Genomic DNA, 20,328 nt, shown 5'->3' with positions numbered 1-20,328 from the left:
TGAAGACATTTGCTTTCCAACCTGTGTTTTCCCGCGATTTTATTTGAAATATTGCAAAAGGCCTGTTTTGGCTGCATGCTGTTCACTGACAGATTTGCTGCGCTTTCCTGACACCTTGTGATTGGCATAGACACAATTCACAGCTAGGCAATTTTTCTTAAGGGAACTATTGATCCTCTATGGCTAAATTATAGGCAAACTCCTGGTGGAGTGTTCTGAATTATTTAATATATTTCTGAACAGAGAGCATTAGTCCTATTTCTATAACTTTGACAAATGTATTTCAATTTATCAGAGGTACTGCAGCACAAATCCCACGGCTATGATTCAATATGGAAAACATAACAAAATATTTCCACGAGAGGTACTGGATCCTGGCAAATAGGTTCCGTAACAACTAGGGGTGCCAGATCCTGTACCTCAGAGCAGAGAGCAGTGTAGTGTGTGTGTGTGGGGGGGGGGGGGGGGGGGATCTTGTTGGAGAATGTACTGTTGCTCGCACTGGCGATGATAAAATAATAATCTAGGCCAGGCAGCACCACCCATCCTGCCATAACCCCCCCCAACCCCTCCTCTGCCTCCCTCCGTCCACCACTGCGGAGCGCCCTCCCTGCCTCCCAGCCTGGACTCTTCTGTCAGCTCTCTGGCAGATCAAGCCTACTCTGGGGGCGGCCCAACTCCCCTGGCACTTGCCTGGTGGCGAGAGCCTATGCCTCCCCTATCATCCCATGATCAGAGAACCAGAGTTGGGCAGAGTTGGGCAGAGAACAGGGGGCCTGGATGAACAGATTTGAGTGGTGTTCTACTGCAGAGGATCTAGTAGCAAACTGCATACAGATCAGAGTTCCTCTGTCCTCATCCCACAGACTGTGCAGGCTTTTGTTCCACCCCCAGCGCCAACACAACTGATTTAACTAATTAATGGCCAAATTATTAATGGTAGTTGATTGGTTGTATCAGGTGTGTTGGTGATGTTGGGCTGGAGCAAAAGCCTGAACACTCCTGTAGGTACCCAACAAGGTCAGGCCAGGATTGAAGAACGCTGATATACAGCTTTTTGAGTTTTGTTTTAACGCACAACACACACAAGATCATTCTACAGAGTTTGATAAACAAGGTCGGGGAAGACTGCATAAATAAACAGATACTTATCCTCTTTTTCTTCTTCCCTCTCCCCCTCTCTCTCCCTTTTTTTCAGGTGCAATCGCTGGTGCCCCCACGGGCGGTGGTTCTAGTAAGTAATAACAAGCCAAGAAGAGGATGTTGCATCCACATTCTCTCTCTCTCTCACATTCCCTCCTTCACTCTCTGTATCCCTCCATCTAACTCTCTATTGTTCCATATCTCTGTTCTTCAGCTTCCGCTCTTCTTCTTTTGTCGGTTGCAGTGCTGGACTTGTCTTCTATGTCATTGATAGGACTCCCTGTACTGTCGCCACCACGGCATCGATATGTCCTTTTTTATCCCAGCTTCCACTGCAGGAATCTTTTCACAGTTCTGTCTCTCTTATGTTAGAATGAAGTCACTGGTGGAGAGGCATGGGAGAGAAAAAGAGAATGAAATAGAAGAGGGGGAAGAGAGAGAGCAGGGGAATGTGTGCTGTAATGCGATGTGTGTGTGTGTGTGTGTGTGTGCGCGTGCGCGCGTGTGTGTGTGGGTGTGTGTGAGAGAGAGAGGGAGAGAGGGATAGGAAGTGAGTATGAAAGGGAGAGAGGGGGAGCAGGGGAATGTGTAAGTGTGCTGTAATGCGGTGTGATTGTGGGTGAGGAGCTCCTAGCGGAATGAATAAAAGGGAATTTGATTAGGGATACTCTCTGTGGAGACACTCTCAGCTCAGAGCGCTTAGACGGAAATGATCAGCAAAGTGGCAACATCAAACCTGACAGACAGCACTGGCCTCTCCTGGTTAGTCTACAGGACTGACTGGGCCGTCGTTGCCTTTTTTTGCACGGAATTGATCTTTTTCACAAAATATAGCATGTTACAAACGGCACCCCATAGGACTGACTAGGGAACTTTGGGGTTAAGACAGACTTGTAAAACTTAGACAATTATTAGACTTGGCTTAAAGCTATTCATGGATAAAAAAATATGACATATGCTTTTAGACTAGTCATATGTAGGACTAGCCAATGTTGTAGTGCAGGGGTAGGCAACCATGACCTGGAAGACCAGGTGTGTTGAATTTAGGCAATCACTGAACTGATCAATTAGCTCAGTTGGTCAGGGCTGCATTCAGTACATGAAAATGTAATGTAATGTTCAATTTAACAGAAGCGGTGCTGTACTGAGCGACCAGTTGAAAAACCAGACGGGTTGGGTTGTGGGTTCAAAATGTACCGCTGCTCTTTAAATAAGTCACTCGTTGCCTCAAGCCACACCCCGGCACACCCACTAAATGGACCAAACGTATCTCAAAGTCTGTTCAAGAACGTTTTGGGAAAACGTGTCGTTCAGTACAAACCATTCCGCAATGTAACAAACGTTCAAGCGCACCCCTGGTTTAGGGCCTAGTTGGAACAAAATCCTGCAGTACCTGTGGCACTCCAGGAACAGGGTTGCCTACCACTGCTGTAGTGTTTCAGTGGATTCTTTGAGTGGGGAGGGGGGATGTTTTGTTTGTTGGTCAACTTGGAATCTGTTTTCTCACAGAACTGTCAGAAACTTTGCCTTTGACCACCACAACCACTACTTCAGCCCCCACTACAACCTCCATAACTGAAAGTGAACCTGCAACTACAACCGTATACCCCACTACCACACCAGAACCAGACCCGACCACAACCACTACTCAGGAAGCTTCTGCTACTACTACTCAGGAAGGTGGGCACCTAGAGGAGATAGAGTTAGTGGTAGTGGGTAGAGTAGATATAAGTACAGTAGAAAGATATAGACTTATCATAGACAATACTTGTGTGTGTGTGTCATGTGTGTGTGCCCATGCACACGTGTGTGCGTGTGTGCATTATCATTAAAGTGGACTCTCTTTTGTCAAACCATCCATCATCTTGGTTGACATTAATGCCAGATGTGGCGTGTCCATCCATAGGAGAGAGTGGACAGGTTGGCTGGATTCTTTCTGATTGACTGGATTTGAGGAGCCCCTATCCGACAGGACCAAACACTCTGTCAAGACCGTGAATATAAAGTGGTCCTCAGAACCAGGTCTAGTTCCGACTGACAACGGCCCTAGGTTAAATTTAAACCTGACATCCTGGGAGCCAGAGGGCCTATCGTGTTCCTCCGGAAAAGCACTTAGTGTGTAGGGAGGAGGGAGGGAGAGGACGGCGAAAGAGGGAATGCCAGGAACGTCGTGTCTGATGTCGTCAGAATTTTCTTTGAGGAAATCCATGAAATGCTGTCGTTGAATTGCACAGCACTTTTCTGTATTTTAAGGCCGATGTCAAGAGCTCCTATAGAGTCACTGATGAGCTGGGATTGAGGAGCAGCTAACTGAAGCTTTAAAACATTAAAAAGAAACAGTCGTCTCGTTACCGGTATGGCGTGCATCTGTGTGTTTATGGATGGCTCAGCGAAACTCATAAATCATCCTCCCGGGGATCCAAGCTCTCACTCACTCACTCCTCCCCCATTTCCCCATCACCTCCCTACAGGTAGAGTGCATGCTGTGCCATGACCAGGAGTCCACCCCCTTCTCATGGGTCTAAGAATAAAACACCCGATAATTCCAAGTCCAGTCATAACAAACGTGTGTGCGTGCGTGTAGGCACGGGTATGCTTCTTCCCTGCAGAAAGAATGCACATTCTATCCACACGGGTTTGTCTGCAGAGTTAGAGAAGTGTGTCATACTTAAATAAGCCACAAGAGGCAGTGCTGTACCATGAATACAGTCGCGGGTAAATGGCGTTGTTTGGCCCGACACAATAGCCGTCATCATGGTAGCATTCACATTCATGTAGAAGTGTTTAGAAACATATTCTATTTTTATTTACAATAAAAGTGACACCAAAATGACAGTACATTATTTACTATTCATTTCTATTGGGCACAAAATAATCTGAAACACAATGTGAAATGATGTACTTTCTAAACGGTTCACCCAATATGGATGAAAATACCCTCAAATTAAAGCTGACAGTCTGCACTTTAACCTCAAAGTCAATTCAAATCCATGTTATCATTTCAAATCCAAAGTGCTGAACTACAGAGCCAAAACAACAACAAATGTGTCGCTGTTCAAATACTTTTGGAGCTCACTGTAGGAAAAGGGAAATGGGATACCTAGTCAGTTGCACAAATGAATGCAATTCAAACAAAATGTGTCTTCCGCATTTAACCCAACCCCTCTGGATCAGAGAGCTGCAGAGGGCTGCCTTAATCTGTAGATCCACTCTCCCTTATTAGTCTCATGGGCCTCCCTCCCCCAGCCAGTCAGCCGGTCAGTCTCTGCTACTGAGCATGCTCAGATGGACAGGGGATTAGTAGTCCAGTGGCCAGCCAGAAGGATCTGCAGAGCTCTGACCCCATTGGTCAATTTGGCCAGATGGGTGTGGGGAGGGGAGAGGAGAGGAGGGCTGGTCAGAGGGAGAATCTCAATTGCATTCTACTCGCGTCCTCTCTCGTTGCCTCCTTTTCAAAACTCATTGGAGGAGAAGGTCAGAGGGGAGGGATCTTTGGCTTTCTCATGCAATGGGATTTGAGAAGGAGACGAGGAGAGGACACGAGGAGTATGCAATTGAGATTCTCCCAGAGAGACCAAATCCTTGGGCCCGCTTGACCCCTCCCCTTCCTAAATCTGCCTTTGCAGATAGAGGCCTTGGCAGGTCAAGCGGCAATCCCTATCTACTAACTAAAAAACACAGACACTTGCTGCGCAAGCTTACAAACTGCCACCATCTTGTATGTCTATCCTCCTCTGCTCTAGTAAAAGTCCAGTAGGACTCAACTTTGCATAAACATGACCATTTATTAAACCCAGAGAAATCAAAACCTAATAACAATGTAGTCTGTAGGAGAACAAATGTTCAGAAAAACCAACCTGTCACTCATCTGGGTGTTATTAGGTGTTCTGGGAACGTTATCTCGATCCCTCCCTGAATCACATTACCATTGTTAGCGTTGAGCAAATGGCTGTCTAGCACCGCAGTAACAAATGACAGGGACACCAAAACTGGCAGGTGGCATTAAATGTTATTGTGATAATTTATCACAATCAACAACAACAAAAAATATCAGAGGGCTAATATTAATAGTATGCATTCCCGTCTAATCTTAGCTAAGAGTTGACTGCGTCACTTCTTGTTTTTATAAGAAACATTAACGTGTTGGAATTTCCAAATTGTTTGCATAGTCAACTTACAGCACTGCCACACACACTTACCCCACCGGACATAACACCAGGGGTCTTTTCACAGTCCCCAGGTCCAGATCAAATGCAAGGAAACGTACAGTATTATACGCCATTCCATCTTATATAGAGCAAGTGAACAGCAAACCTAGTTTAAAAAAACAAATAAAGCAACATCTCACGGCACAACGCCTCTCCCATGTGACCTACTTGTTGTGTGTATGTACTAACGTGTATGTGTAACTGATAGATGCACACACACACACACTACATGTTCATGTTTTTAAATGGTTGTTGCCATTGGCATCAGCTAATGGGGATCCTAATAAATCATATCAAATAACAGTGTGTCATTGGACGTACTAAGTCTATGGCAGCACTCAAGGGGCTTTCGTTTTTGAGCTCTCCCCGTAGATTTTGCGGTGACATAGTGTCCCCATGAGTGACAGAACACTGAGCCAATCACGGTGCAACTAGAGAACGTTACCAAACCCTACACTCTGTATTTTCCACTGGCTGCCCCACCATCACAGAAAGCACTGAGCTAGGCGAAAACACCTGCATTTTAGAGCTTCCTTACTCAAGAAAGCAAAAAAGAGACTATATTTGTATGCAACTTTTTTTGTAAAACAAAAAATGTAGGCAAAAAATGTTTTACATTGTTTGTGACACATATTAATGCCAAAATAACAGGCAAAACCGGCAACAAAAACAATTTTTTTTGCTAAACAGGTGGGGCTCAAGGGGCTCTGCCCCACCTGCCCTGTTTGATTAGTCACCAATTGCCTATAGTTATCCACAGACTATACACTCTCAGAAAAAAGGGTTATTTGTGGAGGGACCTACCAAGAACCGTTTTGATCTGAAGAACTGCTTTTGGAAGACAAAGGTTATTTTCCAAGGCAAAGGGTTCAATCCAGAACCTTTAACATCCTAAGAAGCGTTTTTTGGAAGAAGTATTATTTGATGATTCCTTAGAAGGCAAGAAGGATTCTTTGGAAGGCAAGAAGGATTCTTTGGAAGGCAAGAAGGATTCTTTGGAAGGCAAGAATGGTTCTTTGGAAGGCAAGAAGGGTTCTTTGGAAGGCAAGAAGGGTTCTACACATATATAATATTTCCCGGCATGCTCTATTGCAGGGCGATTTTAATATCTGTGTTTTTTCATGTACATTGAATGATTGATACATTTTATGCTACACAAAGATAAATAGCATACATTTTTCTAAACTAATCAAATCTGTTAGAAGTTTGACTTATTGCACCCGTTACTGAGATAGTTGCTCCAGTTTAGATTTTAGAGGTAGTCAGTATTCAATCTTCCCTACCCTGGCAGTCATTTTGAATGCAGGTTGCGGGTGAATACAAATTCCAACTGTTGGATATCCTAACTCTGGCTTGATTCCTATAGGAATTACAAATCACTTTGCAACCCAGCATGATGTGACTTGCAGGACTTGCATGTAAACCAAGAGTTTCCCAACACCACTGTGTTATGGTAAAACTAGGCCATCAAAGTAAGGCCTTGTGATATATGTAATGTATTGTCATAAAGTTCAATTTTATTGATAACATTCGCCTAGATCAGGTTTTCTTAAACTATAGTTTGGGACCCAAATTGGGCCCTGAGCATCTATTTCTTCTTAATTTGGGTTGTTTGAGGACAGTACATTTCTCGTTTGGGTCTCGAGCTGAAAAAGCTTAAAACGGCAGCCATCTCCTCTGGCGCCATTATTATAATGTATCTAATTCTGACCTAGATACTCATTTGGTGAAATCCACAGGCCTTTAAAAGGAAAGAATTTAACAACCATGTCTGCTGTCACTAATACTGCTTTCACAGAGTATTTAGCCTTCAGAAAAATGTGGGCGATGTTTATATGACAAACAGGCACCTTTTATACCTCCCGTGCACATGCCGGCATACAGTGTTAGTACTGGTGTGCAGATGTGGGTGGATGTCTATTTTAATAAATCCATTGAGAATATACACCATCAAAAATAAACCCATTATTAATTCATTTAGGCAGGTCCTAAAAAACATTATAAGACTAATAAAATGTATTTTAAAATGTTTAATTAGGCCCATGTTGCGAGTCTGTGCAGCCATGGATTCCAAAACGTCTGTGTACGCTATCCCTGATGCACTAAAAATGAAGTATGAATAAGCTTCATGCGACATCTTTTTGAGTGCGAACCCATTACACATTTTTGTGTGCCATCCAAATGAAATCAATAGTTTGTTATTTTGTTAATTAAACAGACAAGACACCCAATCACAGTCAAAACACATATATTTTATAGTTAGAATATAATGGAATATAACAGAATAAAATACAACAAATATTTTTCCCACGCAACTTGTGTCATGGGAACGTCTGGAACAGCTGTCATATAAAACAGTTATATTTTGAAACAGAGCCCAAGCCCATGCTTTTTTTAAATCCACATTTCGTCTCTTTCCTACCCTCACCCCTCTTTGTTAGGGAGTCTTACCTTCATCATAATACTGATAGAAAATAATCGCAATCCTATTTTCAAATGCATGTGAGTCTCGTTCATATTTCACAACCTCCGCGGGCTTTTGGAGTTGCCCATGTGATTAAGCAAAATAATAGGCCTACACTTGATTTAGGCTATATTATTACATGCTAAATGTTTCTGATAAGTTATAGATGAGCAACTAATAGATAAGCTACCACCTCGACTTATTTTCCCAGCCAGAAACCAATTAGCCAAATATCCTATACAGACAGAGATCCAGTGAAACAAGTCCGTGAAGTCACAGGCTTTTGGTTGGGAGTAGGCCTAGGCTACTAAGTGACTGCGAGTGAAGAGCAAAATTATCCATTTGTTAAGCTACATAACATGACAAAATGTTCTAATAAATTAGCCAACTAGACAAGATGATCATAGGCAGCACTCACCTCAACTTAGTTAACCTTTTCCCAGCGTAATTGTAGCCTAACCAATATCCAAACGGAGATTCGGGGAAAACTAAAATCAGACATTTATTGATTTACCAAGACGAGTCCCCACGCTTGTCTCAAAGCAGCGTGATGGCGTAAAAACGATGCTGAAATTATCATCTAGATCAGGGTTTCCCAAACTCGGTCTTGTTATTAATGCTTTAACACAAAGAGCTTTGTAGTACACTAGTGCATGGGTTCCCAAACTAGTGCATGGGTTCCCAAACTGGGGTCCGCAGCGGTACTGCGGCAATATTCAATATTGCTAGCAACAACAGATTAAATGAATTTGGCCAAGGGGTCTGTGAAACAAGTTTAGAGTGTGCAATACAATACAATGTAATATTATTCATCTACAATATAGGCTACCCTTATATGCACAACAGGGCCTGGGAGGCTCACAGGGATCCATGGTAGTAAAAATGTGCACTATAATTTGAACTTTGAAACTACAAACTTGTCTCTCTGCCCCATGGGACAATGTGTAGAATTGCAGGAATGTGCTTTTAAACTGCATTTTTTTCTCTCTGTTCCATGGAAAATTGTGTAGAATTGCAGGAAATTACCGTGAAAAAAGCAATAGAAAGGATCCCCGATGCTAAGAGGGGGGCCTTTAAAATGTTAATACTCACACACATACTGTCAGCCTGAAGTGGACCATTAGTATTGCAATCAGTGTTCTCTTACCACAACAGTCTACTGCATCTTCTGCAGTAAACTCAAAATAACTTGTCTTTGCAGTAACGTCCCCCATAGGTGTGAAGAGCAGAGCAGCACGCTGGGATTGCACTGCTCAAAGTAGGGAAAGGGTTAACAAGGCACGGCTTTTGAGTTTAGTCAATCTCAGCAGTGTGAAATCACACTTCCATCATGTCTTCACTTCTGTGCGTGTGCCTGCAAGTGTTTCGCGAGTGTGTGCTTGTGCATGCTGACACTTTTGTGCATGTGCTTATTTGCACATTTTGCAAGTCTGTCTATGTGTGTGTGTGTGTGTGTGTGTGTGTGTGTGTGTGTGTGTGTGTGTGTGTGTGTGTGTGTGTGTGTGTGTGTGTGTGTGTGTGTGTGTGTGTGTGTGTGTGTGTGTGTGTGTGTGTGTGTGTGTGTGTGTGTGTGTGTGTGTGTGTGTGCACGTACGTGCGTGCGTGGGTCAGAGAAAAGAAAAGCTTGGCTTTCTTTGGATAAACAATCCGAGACAACATTCCCTATGCTAATGCCTTACACCACTCGTTTCTCATCCCTTCACATTCTCTTTCTCTCAAGAGCCCGTCCTTTCAACCGAGGCCCCAACCGACACCGCCACCACTCCCCCAACAGAGCCCCCTGTTACGGACCCTGAGCCTCCCCTCATTTACAGCATGCCCCCCCCAACCACCACCATCACCCCCACCGATTCCCCTCCACCACCTCCACTTGTGGAGGAAAAACGTACAACTGCCATCTACATTACCACAGAGGCCACGCCCCCTACAACCACCCCTCAGTCTACCACAGAGGAGTCCACACCCACTCCACCGATCACGGAGGAGCTCACGTCACCGTTCCTGACCGAGAGCACTACCCCTGTCACAACACCGCCCCCAACGGAGCTGCCTAAGCCAATGGTTGTAGAGAGTGAAGAAGGTAAGCCGGACCCATAGAGTAGTAGTTTAGAGTAGATGTAGAGTAGAGCTATAGCCTCTAAACTGAAAAGCATTCTGATTTATTTGAAGGATTCCTGTGGTGTTGCGTCATAGAACTATAATCTATTTTCTAATCTGACACGCTTCCCTCAGAGGTAAGGCCTGGATGAAAAGGGCTATTTAAAAAGGAGTGTCCCCTTACATTGCACAATAATCATATCCGATGTCAGAGCTGCTCATTCAATTTAGATAATGATACTGAAACCCAGTTAATGTATGTGGGCTTGTGTGTGTGTGGTGTGTGTGTGTGTGAGTGAGTGAGAGAGACAGAGAGAGAGAGAGAGTGATAGTGAGAGAATGTGGAAGGGGAGGGAGAAAAAGCTAGAATGACAGAAAGGGAGAGAGGGCGGGATAAAGTCCTGCTTCACTGTCAGTGTGAAATCAGTGTGATTTCAACACGTTTCAGAGACACTGGGTTCCTGTCAAGCTACCGGCAGAGGAAGAGAGGGGAGGGAGTGAGAGTGAGAGAGAGGTACTGTAGAGAGGGGAGGCCAAAACAAAACCCATCCATTTGCATCATCACCCCCAGAGAATGGTTTTACACAACTCATAACGAGGCCTTGAACCACTCTTGATCAAACTTGCTGTCAACACACAATGTCAGAGGTCTATACTGTATTCACAATTTGCTCCATATTCGACAATGTCTAAATTCACCTCCTTCACATTTTACAATTCCATGTAGGCTACCTCCACATCTACGGCATTCATATTAGAAGTTGTCCAATTTCAGGTAAAACTCTGTCACGACTTCCTAATATGGATGCGGTATTTCACTTGTACGGTTTATGTCAAGGTATTTTGGTGGCTGGAATGACATGCTGCCAGGCACTGTGAACATGATTCTGTAGGGAGGCAGTCTGCCTGCTGGTTGAGAATTGGTGTGGGGAGTCAGGGAGCTCTAGAGGGCAAACAGTGTTGCTGTGTTGACTCTCGATCAAACTGCTGGCAGTGACCAGAGCAGATGATCTGAGAGCTCCATCACTGTCCTGCTCCGCTAAGCCGCCCTCTACACACACACACACACATGCGCACGCGCTCGTTCGCATACACACACACAAATCCAACCCCATCTCCCTGGGTGTGTGTGTGCGTACGTGCTTGTCAGACAGTGCGGGTTGAGCTGACGAGCCGATTGAGATTAATGCCGGTATGGCTGTGAAGCGCTCTCTCCCCCAAGGCAGCGTGGGTAACTGAGATTAAATGCATTTATGCTCTCTGTTTTGCTAGATCAGCCAGTGTAACTTCAGTGTCCCTGAGAGATCAGCCCACCCACCCCATAGGGAGGTGTGTGTGTGTGTGTGTGTGTGTGTGTGTGTGTGTGTGTGTGTGTGTGTGTGTGTGTGTGTGTGTGTGTGTGTGTGTGTGTGTGTGTGTGTGTGTGTGTGTGTGTGTGTGTGTGTGTGTGTGTGTGTGTGTGTGTGTGTGTGTGTGTGTGTGTGTGTGTGTGTGTGTGTGTGGAAACCCTTACAGTTGCCAATGACTATTTCTCAGAACCCTCTCTCAAACCCTCTTTCTGGCCCTGGGACTGTCCTGTTGCAGAAGGCCACTTCACACCTATGTATTAGGGACCAGGTTGCCAGAGAACAGAGTCAGCTGGCCTGGTTAGCAAACCAGTGGCCCAGCCTGGGGTTGGAGACCCCAGTCTGCCCTTGAACTCTTTGGTTGTTTCCAGGATGGCAGGTTGAAACAACCTCTATAAACTCCTGTCCTTCACCTCAACTCCCATCTGGACTTTTTCCACATGGACAATCCTGCCTCTGGACTTCCTCTGGACATCCTTTAGTGCATCACTGAACATAAAACGATCACTTACACAATCAATTACACCTGTTTCCTTCTATTCTTGTTTGCTGTGTGTGTGTGTGCCTGTCTGTTCAGTGTGGCAGTAAAGTGTGAGTTGTATCCCTGTCCCCTGCTGGTTATTCAGTCCTCTTACCGGGACTCTGGGACAGTTGAACCTATAATCGAAACTGGCATCTTTCGGATTCCACCACCATTTGGTGGCAGTCTTTTTCAGTGTGTGTGTGTTTGTTCCCACTGGACAAAAACTCGTTGAATCAATGTTGTTTCCATGTCATTTCAACAAAACATTTTACTGTGGTGACGTTGAATCGACATGGAAAACTGATTGGATTTGAAAAAAGTCATCAACGTATGGGAATTTAGCTTTTTTTTTTACCCAACTTTGAACCTAAATCCAATGATATGGTGACATTTTTTGTTGATTTCACGTTGAATTAACATTAGTTGACAACTCAACCAAATGTAAACCAAAATTAGACAATGATATGATGTCTGTACCCAGTGGGTCTTCTCTGTGGTATCCCTGTATGCATGCATACGTGTGTGTTGTGTTTACGCACGTGTGCATGCATGTATGAGGAGGTGTTAACCAATCGCTACCTATCCCATATGGAGAATGGGAAGAGGGAAAATCGCGAGACTCAAACATGAGGGGGATTGTGGCGGGGTCACGTTGATGAGGTATGATGGCTGGGAGCCAGCTGTGTAAAGCGGGACGAGGGGACAGGGTGCTCTGTGAACAGCTGCCAGTGTCCCCTCTTTCTGCGGCTCAGCAGCACGATCTATACTAGGATCAGTTGGCGTGGAGGGGTGACCGCCTGGGAGGAAAATCCTCAGGGAGCGTGTAAGCTAAATGATCCTCTAGGTAAGCTCCATAGAGATGAATAGCGGGCTCTTATGTGTCTCCGTCACAGAAAAGGTCATACCTATGTATAGATAGGCAATGGCTCTCTATGGCAGACTCTCATGTCACCTGGCTGTTGATAGAGACTACTTCTAGGGTACACCTGGAACCATACATAGAACAGATTGTATTTCTATGGCACCCATACACCCAGTAGTGCTGCATAATCAATATGTGGTTATTGAATGGTCAATAGCCTGGTCATCTTAAAGGTCCCGAACAGTCAAAATCATGTTTTTCATTCAATTGGATGATATTTGGATGAAACTAGATCAAAGTAGTCTATCTCAAAAGTATGAAAAATTACTGTTGCTTCTACATTGATCAAGTTTGATCATAAAGTTACTGGTCCCCTCCCCCTATGTCAAACACACATTTGATGCAGGAGGCTGGATGGAGGCAGGATTATTCAGGGCTTTTTGTGACATCACAAAAAGACACATTTTAATACAACCATTGGGGGAATGGTTGTCCCAACACAGTTGTCATGTCATTACATTAAGAGACATGCCAAACGGGAAATTCATACAAACTTCTTGACATCATTGATTGTCAAGATACACTATATATACAAAAGTATGTGGACACCTTCGATTTAGTGGATTCGGCTATTCAGCCACACCCATTGCTGACAGGTGTATAAAATCGAGCACACAGCAATCCAATCTCCATAGACAAATATTGGCAGTAAAATGGCCACACTGAAGACTTCAGTGACTTTCAACGTGGCACCGTCATAGGATGCCAACGTTCCAACAAGTCAGTTTGTGTCACGAGCTCGAAGGACCAATTGTCATGAGAATTATGTTCTCAGTGTTCATAAACCCAATTCATTGATTACTCAGCCTGATACCCAGAATTTGTAGGAAACTGGTATGGAATGAATCAGGTGGAGGCCCAGCTACAATTGTCAGGAATGTTTATTTAGAGAGCTCTGCTGTGCATATACAAAAACGTTCTTTTTATACCATTCCTACGCACATACATACACACTAAACTTTGGATTCTCTCTTTCTCTCCTGGAGTCTCACCAAAGTTTATTACCACACAGCTGACAGTTCCAGATTTCCCGTATCTGGAGGGGCTCTCCATGTCTTATCTTATCTCCCCAGAGTTATAGCCAGGTCGGTTCAAACATAGTTTAATGATCCACTTTGTTTTCTTTAGGCACACACATACCTTCCTCTCTTCCCATGTACATGCTACATAACCTCTTTCTTACGAACTAACATTATTTATCAATACAGGAAAAACAGGGTAGAATTCAATTAGTTATAGTTCTAGGTTAAATGTATACATATTTTAGTCATTATTCATAAAATTCAAAACAGTTTGTGGAATTTCTGCACTGCTAGAGCTGCCTTAGTCAATTGTAAGTTATTGTGAAGTAGAAAAGTCTAGGAGCAGCATAAGCTCATAGAACGGGACCGCTGAATGCTGAACCGCTTAGCGCATAAAAATCGTCTGTCCTCGTTAGCAACACTGACTCCCGAGTTCCAAACTGCCTCTGGAAGCAATGTCATCACAAGAACTGTTCGTCGGGAGCTTCATTAAATGGGTTTCCATGGCCAAGCAGCCGCACACAAGCCTAAGATCACCATGTACAATCCCAAGCGTAGACTGAAGTGGTGTGAAGCGCGCCGCCATTGGACTCTGGAGCAGTGGAAACGCGTTCACTGGAGTGATAAATCACGCTTCACCATCTGGTAGTCCGATGGAAAAATCTGGGTTTGTCAGATGCCAGGAGAACACTACCTAACCGAATGCATATTGCCAACAGTAAGGTTTGTTGGAAGAAGAATTATGATCTGTGGCTGTTTTTCATGGTTCGGGCGAGGCCCCTTTGTTCCAGTGAAGGGAAATCTTAAAGCTACAGCATACAATGACATTCTAGATGATTCTGTGTTTCCAACTTTGTGGCTACAGTTGGGGAAGGTCCTTTCCTGTTTCAGCATGACAATACCCCCATGCACAAAGAAAGGTCCATTCAGAAATGGTTTGTTGAGATCGGTGTGGAAGAACTTGACTTGCTTGCACAGAGCCCTGACCTCAACCCAATAGAACACCTTTGTGATGAATTGGATCACAGACTGCGAGCCAGGCCTAATTGCCCAACATCAGTGCCCAACCTCACTAATGCTGTTGTGGCTGACTGGAAGCAAGTTCCCACAGTAATGTTCCAACATCTAGTGGAAAGCCTTTCCAGAAGAGTGGAGGCTGTTTTAGTAGCAAAGGGGGGACCAACTCCATATTATTGTCCATGATTTTGGAATGAGATGTTCGACGAGCAGATGTCCACATACTTTTGGTCATGTAGTTTCATCTAAAATTGTCCAAGATTAACTAGCTACCTAGCTATCTTAATAAACAGTGCTGACAGTTCTATTTGGGCTAGCTAGCTAATTTATATAGGCAAAAATATATATATTTATATATATATATACACAGTTGAAGTCAGAAGTTTACATACACTTTAGCCAAATACATTTAAACTCAGTTTTTCACAATTCCTGACGTTTAATCCAAGTAACAATTCCCTATCTTAGGTCAGTTAGGATCACCACTTTATTTTAAGAATGTGAAATGTCAGAATAATAGTAGAGAGAATGATTTATTTCAGCTTTTATTTCTTTCATCACATTCCCAGTGGGTCAGAAGTTTACATACACTCAATTAGTATTTGGTAGCATTGCCTTTAAATTGTTTAACTTGGGTCAAACGTTTCGAGTAGCCTTCCACAATAAGTTGGGTGAATTTTGGCCCATTCCTCCTGATAGAGCTGGAGTAAATGAGTCAGGGTTGGAGGCCTCCTTGCTCGCACACGCTTTTTAGTTCTGCCCACAAATTTTCTATAGGATTGAGGTCAGGGCTTTGTGATGGCCACTCCAAAATCTTGACTTTGTTGTCCTTAAGCCATTTTGCCACAACTTTGGAAGTATGCTTGGGGGTCATTGTCCATTTGGAAGACCCATTTGCGTCCAAGCTTTAACTTCCTGACTGATGTCTTGAGATGTTGCTTCAATATATCCACATAATTGTCCTGCCTCATGATGCCATCTATTTTGTGAAGTGCACCAGTCCCTACTGCAGCAAAGCACCCCCACAACATGATGCTGCCACCCCCGTGCTTCAAGGTTGGGATGGTGTTCTTAGGCTTGCAAGCCTCCCCCTTTTTCCTCCAAACATAACAATGGTCATTATGGCCGAACAGTAATATTTTCGTTTCATCAGACCTGAGGACATTTCTCCAGAAAGTACGATCTTTGTCCACATGTGCAGTTGCAAACCGTAGTCTGGCTTTTTTATGGCAGTTTTGGAGCAGTGGCTTCTTACTTGCTGAGCGGCCTTTCAGGTTATGTCAATATAGGACTCGTTTTACTGTGGATATAGATACTTTGGTACCTGTATCCTCCAGCATCTTCACAAGGTCCTTTGCTGTTGTTCTGGGATTGATTTGCACTTTTCGCACCAAAGTACGTTCATCTCTAGGAGAGAGAACGCGTCTCCTTCCTGAGCGGTATGACGGCTGCGTGGTCCCATGGTGTTTATACTTGCGTACTATTGTTTGTACAGATGAATGTGGTACCTTCAGACATTTGGAAATTGCTACCAAGGATGAACCAGACTTGTGGAGGTCTACAATTTTCTTTCTGAGGTCTTGGCTGATTTCTTTTGATTTTCCAATCATGTCAAGCAAAGAGGCATTGAGTTTGAAGGCAGGCCTTGAAATACATCCACAGGTACACCTCCAATTGACTCAAATGATGTCAATTAGCCTATCAGAAACTTCTAAAGCCATGACATCATTTTCTGGAACTTTCCAAGCTGTTTAAAGGCACAGTCAACTTAGTGTATGTAAACTTCTGACCCACTGGAATTGTGATACGGTGAAATATAAGTGAAATAATCTGTCTGTAAACAATTGTTGGAAAAATGACCTGTGTCATGCACAAAGTAGATGTCCTATCTGACTTGCCAAAACTATATTTTGTTAACAAGAAATTTGTGGAGTGGTTGAAAAACGAGTTTTAATGACGCCAACCTAAGTGTATGTAAACCTCCGACTTCAACTGTATATATATATATATATATATATATATATATATATATATATATATATAGATGCTGTTATAATAACCAAACAGTTGGATAAACAAATCATTTGTGAAACCATGATGTGATGTATGACAGGATTGGATGCATTTTCAATGTTTTTAGAGTTGCTTTGTGTATCAGCAAATTGTCTTGAGATAATCTTACTGCAACACTGTATTCAGACCCTTTACTCAGTACTTTGTTGAAGCACCTTTGGCAGCGATTACAGCCTCGAGTCTCCTTGGGAATGATGCTACAAGCTTGTCTCACCTGTATATGGGGAGTTTCTCCCATTCTTCTCTGCAGATCTTCTTAAGCTCTGTCTGGTAGGATGGGGAGCGTCGCTGCACTGCTATTTTCAGGTCTCTCCAGAGATATTCGATCGGGTTCAAGTCTGGTCTCTGGCTGGGCCACTCAAGGACATTCAGAGACTTGTCCCGAAGCCACTCCTGCATTGTCTCTGCTGGGTGCTTAGGGTTGTTGTCCTGTTTTCCCCAGTCTGAGGTCTTGAGCTCTCTGGAACAGTTTAAAAAAATCTAAGATCTCTCTGTACTTTGCTCTGTTCATCTTTCCCTCGATCCTGACTAGTCTCCCAGTCCCTGCCACTGAAAAACATCCCCACAGCATGATGCTGCCATCACCATTCGTCACCGTAGGGATGGTGCCATGTTTTCTACAGATGTGACGCTGGCATTCAGGCAAAAGATAGTTTAATATTGGTATCATCAGACCAGAGAATCTTGTTTCTCATGGTCTGAGTCCTTTAGGTGCCTTTTGGCAAACTCCAAGTGGGCTGTCATGTGCCTTTTACTGAGGATTGGCTTCCATCTGGGCACTGCCATAAAGGCCGGATTGGTGGGGTGCTGCAGAGATGGTTGTCCTTTACATAAGTAGCGCCTTTCTCCCCCGATTGCTCAGTTTGGCTGGGCGGCCAGCTCTAGGAATATTTTTGGTGGCTCGACACAGTCTTGTCTCAGAGCTCTATGGACAATTCCTTCGACCTCATGGCTTGGTTTGACTTGCACTGTCAACTGGGGGACCTTATATAGACAGGTGTGTGCCTTTCCAAATCATGTTCAATCAATTGAATTTACCACAGGTGGACTCCGATCAAGATGTACAAACATCTCAAGGATGATCAATGGAAACAGGATGCACCTGAGCTCAATTTTGAGTCTCATAGCAAAGGGTCTGAATACTTATGTAAATAACGTATTCATGGGGGGGGTTAGAAATGTGCAAAAATGTATAAAACCTGTTTTCGCTTTGTCATTTTGGGGTATTGTGTGTAGATAGATCAGGGGGAAAAAACAATTCAATCCATTGTAGAATAAGGCTGTAACGTAAAAAACGTGGAAAAAGTCAAGGGGTCTGAATATTTTCCGATTGCACTGTACGTCATCTATTTTGGGTACCAGGCGTGTCTGTATAGCCTCTCCACGCAAGAGGGAAAACATGACGCTGTTTTCCCAAATGCGGATTCGATCTTTAAAGGAGAATGTTCCCTATTTACAACTTCTTTCCACCATGCCTTGACAGATTAGTAATTCCTATTTTCAAGGCTAGATACCCCTTAGAGCTCTTTGAAAATAACAATCTTTTTGCACATACTTCTTTTGGAGGTTGCAATGTTTTTTGTACAGATGCTAATAGTGAAGTGGCAGAAGATGCAGTAGAGACTGAAATTCCCTCTGAAAAAGAGGGCGAGGAAGAAGAGATGAAGGAGAAAGAGAGGGGGGAAGAGACTGAAGAAGGTATAGCTGGTGTATTGTAGCCGCATTGTGTAGGTCTAGTATGTGGTTACTGTAGTTCTGTAGTACTATGCGTTTTGTAGAGAGACATGCGTATTCGGACTGTAAAGGACAAAATCTTTCAATGTTCACAGTCACTTCCAAACCTGCTGAAGCAGAGGACAATGTGAAGAGTGAGACTCCCTCTAAGATAGGACAAAAGAAAGAGGGAGTGGAGGAGAAAGAGGGAATGGAGAAGAAAGAGGGAAAGACTGAAGAAGGTATAGGCCTATTGTGCATTGTGTGTACTGGTAGGTTAATGTGTACTAGAAGTAAAGTACTTGTAGCTGTATCATTGTTCATAGACAGACTAATACACTTTCTATAAGGTAACTACAGAATAGTGCTGATAAATTAGGTCTATCAAGAGTCTGTTTTATTGTCATGGTTCATATTAGATTGCCAATTGAGCTGTAACTATGGTGAAGTATAGCCAAATGATGTGCAGCGGAAAATCCCCATGGACCCACCCTTATGGTAAAACTCTAGTGTTGTTTCCTGTGGGAGAAAAAATAGAAAAATATGCACATCCAACTTATCAGGTGCAGGACAGAAGAATGTATCAAAGACTAAAGTAATGTCCCCAACTCGGCTATGCTCCCGTGGTGACTTAATCAGATGCACAAAACAGACAGATGCCACTTTTTATTATTTATTACTTTCGTTTATTTGGTAAATATTTTCTTAACACTTTTTGAACAGCACTGTTGATTAAGGGCTTCCAAATAAGCATTTCACGGTAAGGTCTACCACTTGTTGTATTCGACGCATATGACAAATAAAGTTTCATTTGATTTGACAACGTTTCGATCTGAGTTGGTTCTTTATCAGGTCATACACCACTTTGAAACACACCTACTTAGATAACCTCTGGACTAGAGGCATGTAGGCTACAACCGGTCATTGAATACATCCAGTCAAATTAATACAATACATTAATATCAAAATAAATATTACACAGTCGACATATATGGAAAAATATGAATACATTTCGATTTGTTTATTCTTGTCAAGTAATATTGATGTGCAATAGGTTAAAAACAGGTGAGACAAATGCATTAATAATTTTGTATACAATATTATATAAGGAAAATGGGAAAAGGCAGCCCCCTATGAGCAGAACACATTTTATAGAAAACGTTTTATATCTAGTTCCACATTTAGACCTCTTGGAGAAAGAATATTGAACAAACGATCGTTGACTTCAGAAAACAGCAGACGGAGCACCCCCGTATCCACATCGACGGGGCAGCAGTGGAGAAGGTGGAAAGTTGTATATTACTCGCCGTACACATCACGGACAAACTGAAATGGTCCACCCACACAGACAGTGTGGTGAAGACGGAAGCTGAAGAAATTTGGCTTGTCACCTAAAACCCTCACAAACTTGTACAGATGCACAATTGATAACATCCTGTCGGGCCGCCTGCTATGGCAACTGCACCGCCCACAACCGCAGGGCTCTCCAGAGGGTGGTGGAATCTGCACAATTCATCACCGGGGGCAAACTACCTGCCCTCCAGGACACCTACAGCACCCGTTGTCACAGGAAAGCCAAAAAGATCATCAAGTACAACAACCACCCGAGCCACTGTCTGTTCACCCCGCTCTCCACCGGAGGAGAAGGCCGCCGTTTTACGGTCTCCTAACCAATTGTGCTATTATGTGGGTTTTTTTGCGATATTTGTAAATTATTTTGTACATAATGTTTCTGCAACCATATCTTACGGAAGAAAAGAGCTTCTGGATATCAGGACAGCGATCACTCATCTCGGATTA

At 43.5% G+C, this 20,328-nt stretch overlaps 1 protein-coding gene across 1 annotated transcript in view; it reads left to right on the top strand.

Annotated features, from left to right (window-relative positions):
* Positions 1-20,328, top strand: part of LOC139551698 (netrin-G2-like) — a 147,476-nt gene that overhangs the window by 86,032 nt on the left and 41,116 nt on the right. Inside the window, exon 5 of the mRNA XM_071362964.1 lies at positions 1,199-1,234. Within this exon, the coding sequence (XP_071219065.1) occupies positions 1,199-1,234 (36 nt within the window). The remainder of the gene's footprint in view (positions 1-1,198; positions 1,235-20,328) is intronic.

The sequence above is a fragment of the Salvelinus alpinus genome, chromosome 24, assembly GCF_045679555.1.
Source record: "Salvelinus alpinus chromosome 24, SLU_Salpinus.1, whole genome shotgun sequence".
NCBI lineage: Eukaryota > Metazoa > Chordata > Actinopteri > Salmoniformes > Salmonidae > Salvelinus > Salvelinus alpinus.
This window is presented reverse-complemented; position numbering and strand designations above follow the sequence as displayed.